This window comes from Antechinus flavipes, chromosome 6 (assembly GCF_016432865.1).
Source record: "Antechinus flavipes isolate AdamAnt ecotype Samford, QLD, Australia chromosome 6, AdamAnt_v2, whole genome shotgun sequence".
NCBI classification, from domain to species: Eukaryota; Metazoa; Chordata; class Mammalia; order Dasyuromorphia; family Dasyuridae; genus Antechinus; species Antechinus flavipes.
Genome location: NC_067403.1, coordinates 186,341,925 through 186,347,924, shown reverse-complemented (window position 1 = coordinate 186,347,924; position 6,000 = coordinate 186,341,925). Strand labels below are relative to the sequence as shown.

The window sequence follows — 6,000 nt, the reverse complement described above, 5'->3', positions numbered from 1 at the left end:
AGGAAACTGAGAGAAGTTCACTGATTTATGCAAGATTACTTAGCTAATAAGTATCTTAGAACTCATTTGTCAAACTCTTATCACTACTGGCAGTTTTGATCAAAGGGGTAATCATGGGTATTCCTAGGGTTCCAAAATAACCTTGTAGTTTATCTTCCTAATAGTATTCTCCTAATCCAGGCACTTTTAATCTCTGATCCATGGACCCTTTAAAACTTTTAATTAAATTTCCAAGTATTCACATTTATAAATTTTGGTGGGAATATTTTCTTCAAAACAAAGGCTATAGCCAATAATTATGCCCAGTATCTAGGTAAAGAACTTAGAGTACCATGGTAATGAGGCACATAGATAGTGAATACATGTGACCAAGATGACACAATTCAGAATGTATAAATTCTCCAAGTCCTTTCTCTCTAGAGTTTTCTCTTCAGAGGATCTTCATGGGGTTCTTGGTTTTGCTTCTTAATGTAATGTAAGATATGGTGATATTAACTCCATTTGTAATCTTTTTTTTCTTATCTCCCATAATATTTTTGATTTTTTATTCCTCCATATGATTTTAAAAATATATACTATGTTCAGTTCTGAGAATTATATCCTTGTTATTTTGTAATTTAGGTATTATTATAATTTTGTTTTACAATATTGGCACAATCCAGGCATGAACATTGATTAGTTTCCAATTTTTAGATCTTTCTTTACTTCCATAAAATATGTTTTCTTAATGTATTTATATTAATCATATGTAGTTTAAATTTCTGATATTTAATTCATTTTGCTGTTACATCAAATGAAAGCTTTCTTTTTATCTCTTGTGCTGAAAAAACCAGATAGCTAGATCTTGAACTCATGTCACCTAATTCCAAATCCAGTACTTTGATTCTGGGAGGATTTTTTCCAAAATACTGATAATTTCATAGACATGTTTTGCATTCTGTTATTTTGCTAAGATATTGTTTGTCTTTATTACTCTTCTATTGGTTACCTAGAATTCTTTAATTAAACCATCCAATCATCTTTAAGTGTAGGTAATTTCATCTCCTTTTTGCCTGGGCTCATTCTCCTAAGTTATTTTTCCTGTCCTTTTTTTTAAAACTCTAGTTGGTCCTTAGAGCACTAAATAAAATAACAGTAGAGACAGTGATTATGCTTTCATTACCTTTGATTTTACTGGGAAAGCTTCCAATGTTTCTCCATTACACATAATGCTAACTCTAGCTTTTAAGACATTTTTGATTATATCTATTAGGTGCTACCATAGAACACACATAGTAGAGCAATCACTTTTTTACTCCTCCAATCCAACAGGAAAAGCGGGGAGGGGGAGAGGAGAGGAATTGTATCACATCAAGTCACTGGGATTCTTTGAGTGTGTATGTATGTGAAAGGGGGGGGGTGGTCTTTTGGACACAACTTCTTTCTTGTCCCTTCTTCTTTAGGGGAGAGGAGGATCCTGCTTCTGACAACCCACACACAACTGACTAAAATGAAGAGCTTGTTTCTAGCCTAGGGGTAAGATAGACTTTGTTCAATATGGGATCACTTTTTCTTCTATTCTAGAGAAGTCATTTAGGATAAAAAATATTAATAAAGTAATAGGACTTTAGAGACCCCAGTTAGGAAAAGTTCTTAATGATCATTCAGAGATTTGCATCTGTTCTAAACAGTCATTCTCTTTTTCCATTTCTGTTTTGTGGAGGACAGACTCATTATATGGATATGTAATACATATTATTCATAATAGATTATAAATGTTTTTGTAATGGGTAAGTTCTTTTAAACATACAAAATCAATCAAAAGTTGTAAAAGGTTTGGAGAATGGGGGGTTGGTGGGGGAAGGAGGAATTGAAGAACAGGGAGAATAAAGTTTCTGCCACTTGCATGTGGAGATAAAACATAGAGGAAAGGGTAATTTAAATTTGTCACTAATCCCAGTAACCTCCATTATATAGGATTGCTTCAAAAGGCAGAATGGCAAGCAAGGGAAATTCAAGTCACATCAATATCCATTTTCCATTCATGCAAAGTATTTAAAGTGCTGCTTTCTAAGTAGGCACAACTTATGTGAGTCTCTTGTAAACAATGCAATCTCTCTTCTTTGACTCCTCTTCCAATTCCAGATAGGTGTCTACCCCTTGTCCTCCCATCTCATGGGAACATTCTTTCTCTCTACCTCCTCATCTATTTCAAAATTGTGATAACCTCAGACTGCTCTAAAGTTGTGAAGATCATGATTCTCATACTTCATAATGATGATTCAATCCTTAATATCCATTAAGGGTGATCCGAGCATACTATTAAATGGTCATATTAAAGGAATTTTTCCCTCATTACTAGGATTTTTTCCTAGTATTTTTAATATTAAAAATGAAGGCTTTCTCTCTAAATCTATAATACAATCAGGTGGGTTTTGTTAGAGGTTTTTGGTAATTTATCTAAATCATATTAAAATTTTCCTAATGGTTGAAAACTGTGAACAGATAGACTTAGATTCCAGCCTCTATAAACTGCTTTTCCTTTAATATTTTCAAACAATAATTTTTTGGTTGTTTTTGACATTTTTTCTTTTCAAATTTTAAATTCTAAATGCTCTTCCTCCCCTCTTTCTTCTCCCCTTCCCACTGAGAAGGCAAGGGAAAGGATATTAAATACATAGTAAAACATAGAAAACACATTTCTGTGTTAGCCATATCATAAAAAAGCAACAAAAAGCAAGAAATTTATGCTTAAATTTACATTTAGACTTCATCAGTTCTCTCTCCAGAAGTGGATAGCATTTTTCATTATGAGTCCTTTGGAAGTGTCTTGGAGTATTGTATTGATCAGAGTTTCAGGTCTTTCGCAGTTGATCATTATAATATTACAACATTATTGCAACAATAACAACTTTATTCCAACATTATTATGTAGTTGATTTATTACAACATAACTACCTATGCATAGTGATGTCCCAATTCTTCTCAATTCACTTTACATCAGTTCATCTATGTTTCCCTGCCACCTTTTTTTGTTTTTTTCTGGAAATTATTTCTCTTGCTATTTCTAATGGCACAATTATAGGGCACAACTTGTTTGACTATTTCCCTATTAAGAAGCATTCCCTCAATTTCTAATTCTTTACTACCACAAAAAGAACTGCTTTAAATATTTTTGAATATGGATTCTTTTCCTTTTTCTTTGATCTCTTTAGATTATGGACCTAGTAGTGGTATATACAATTTTATAATCCTCTGGGAATAGTTCCAAATTGTTCTCTAGAATGATTGGACTAGTTCACAGCTCCACCAGAAGCTTATTAATGTACCTAATTTTTTTTCTCAACCCCTCTGGCATTTATCATTTCTGATAGATGTGATGTGGTACCTCAGAATTGTTTTAATTTGCATTTCTCTAATCAATAGTGATTTAGAAAATCTTACATTAGTATAGACAGTTTTGATTTCTTCTTCTGAAAGCTGCCTGTTCAAATCTTTTGACCATACATCAATTGGAAAATGGCTCTTATTTTTATACATTTAACTCAGTTTCCTATATTTGATAAATGAGATCTTTATCAGAGAAACTTGTAAAAAATTATAATTTTATCTTTTAGCAAAATGCCATTTCCCTCATTATCTCTTTTAATTAGGTTCTTTTGTTTTTGATTTGCCTGAGATCATGATTAGTACTCCTGCCTTTTTTTTTTTTAACTTCAGCTGAAACATAATAGATTCTGCCCCAGTCTTTCAACTCTGTTTTTCTGTGTCAAGAATGTCTCTTATAAGTAATGTATTGCTGGATTCTATTACACCCTTCTATTTTATGGGTGAGTTCACTTCATTCACATGCACAGTTATGATTATTAATTGTATATTTGCTTCCATCATATTTTCTTCTGTTTATCCTTCCCTTTCTTTTTGTCCTATCCCTCTTCAAAAATTTCTTTTGTCTCTGACCACCACCTCTTTTAATCTGCCCTCTCTTATATTATCCCCTTGGTATTTTTTAACCCCTTCCCTTCATATTTCCCTCCCAAATCAGATTTTTATACCCAACTAAATATGTGTGTTTGTATTCTTCTTTCTTAGAGCTAATTTCAATGAAAGTGAGGTTTAAATATTTCTCACCTCTCTCATTTCCCCCTCCATTGTAAAAAAACAAAACAAAACAAAACATTTCCCTGCATGTTTCTTTTATGTAGAAATTCCAGTCTATTTCTCCATTTTCTTCCAGAGAATACCTTTTTTTCACCCCTTAATTTTTTTTAAGATAATTTCAACATAATAGACTCACATCCTAAGATACTGGGACAATAGTGTGAGCTGTACTCAGTGCCAGCAAAGGGTCCCCTGTAATCTCATTTTGATCAGTTCAATTGTCCAATTTCCTCACTATCTCTGCTGCCACCACATCCAAGGTCTGTTATTAATATTGTCACCCTGTGAATATATTCTGGACAGATCTCTACCCCAATGTCATAGAGTTCTCCTGTTGATCTGCTAAGTTGCCATAGGGTGGAAAATGTCTTCCTCTGGCCTTTTGTTGTCTCTACCATTTCAAAATTTGATTTGAAGAGTTACTTTTTAAATTTTTGAATGGAAATTTTGGGAGAATTCAGCTGAGTTGTTGCCTGTACTCCACTATGTTGGTTCTGCTTCTTTTTTTTTTTTTCTAGGATGAATGATTAGGAAGATTTAGTGGAATGGGCAAAACCAAAACATACCCCAATCTCTTGATGATTCAGGTCAGCAAAACCAGAAAATTGGGTTTGAAGAAATCATTAGAATATAATTCAATGAAATGAGATTTAGGCCTTTAGTCCATCTGATATTTAGTTGGTGTTTCCATGAGTGAGTCAGTTGCTCTCCTTGAGCTTTATTTTCTAATATGTAAGATGGAGATAACAAAGTCTTTTACAGTGGCCAAAGTACTAGGGAAATGATTAGGGTGTTTGATAAACTGGAGGTTGATGATAATTTCTATCATCTGTACTAGTTAATCAGTCAGTTTGGGTAACAGTTCCAAGTCAGAGAGGATCATTTGCAATTAGTCACAAGGGAGAAATAGCTTTGGCCACAGTCACTTAACATTTAAGTATCTACTATTTGCCAAGCACTGTGCTAAGTATTGAAGGTACAAAGACAGGCAAAAAAATAGTCCCTCCCCTATGGAGTTCATATTTGACTTAAATATTTACTGAATCCTTACTATTTGCAGTGTCCTATCTTTGGTTCTGGGGATAGAAAGGCAAAACCAAATAAGATCATGCCTGTAAGAAGTTCCACTCACTATTCAACTAGAAGAGTCAATTACATGCCCTTAAAAATCTAGATGGTTATCTTAAATAAGTAGGTCACAGACCAGTGCCAGGGATGTTAAAAGGATCCAGTGGCAAATGACAAAACCATCCACTAAGAATCTTCAGGAAAAACTTCTTCAGTCAATGCCCTACATGGCTATGAAATGTGACACTGACAAGATAGATTTTCATATCCAATTGGAAATGGAGTGCCTTGAGAGAGGCCCTTGTGCTCAATTTAATAGGAAGAAGATGATGTCACACCTTGCAGGTGACCCCAGCATCCTCATTGTGATTGCAGTTCGTCACACCCCAGCCTTTGAATAAACATTGCTCTAGAGACCGTTCTTTTCCAAAGCAGAGGACTTCATTCATCCAGATGACACCAGTACCTGAAATGGCCCCCAAAAAAAACTGAATCAGAAAAAGATAAGTCAGCAAGTCATCTTTGAAATAAAGCAACCATCTGTGTTTATGCTAGGTGCCACCAACTCAGTATGTGTATGTGTACGTGTGTGCATGTGTGTGATAGAGAGAGAGAGAGAGAGAGAGAGAGAGAGAGAGAGAGAGAGAGAGAGAGAGAAAGATTCACAGAGGCACAAAATGAGACAGAGAGACACAGAAGCAGAGAGAGAAAGAGAAAAATAGAAACAGAGAGACTGAGAAACAGAAAAATTTATGCCATGGATCCAATGATCTCCTATCTCCATTTCTTCTT

At 34.2% G+C, this 6,000-nt stretch overlaps 1 protein-coding gene across 1 annotated transcript in view; it reads right to left on the bottom strand.

The window, feature by feature from the left end:
* Positions 1-2,415: 2,415 nt before the first annotated feature.
* MSR1 (macrophage scavenger receptor 1) overlaps positions 2,416-6,000 on the bottom strand; it is an 86,468-nt gene continuing 82,883 nt past the window's right edge. The window contains exon 10 of the mRNA XM_051964695.1: positions 2,416-5,674. Within this exon, the coding sequence (XP_051820655.1) occupies positions 5,541-5,674 (134 nt within the window). The 3' untranslated portion in view covers positions 2,416-5,540. The remainder of the gene's footprint in view (positions 5,675-6,000) is intronic.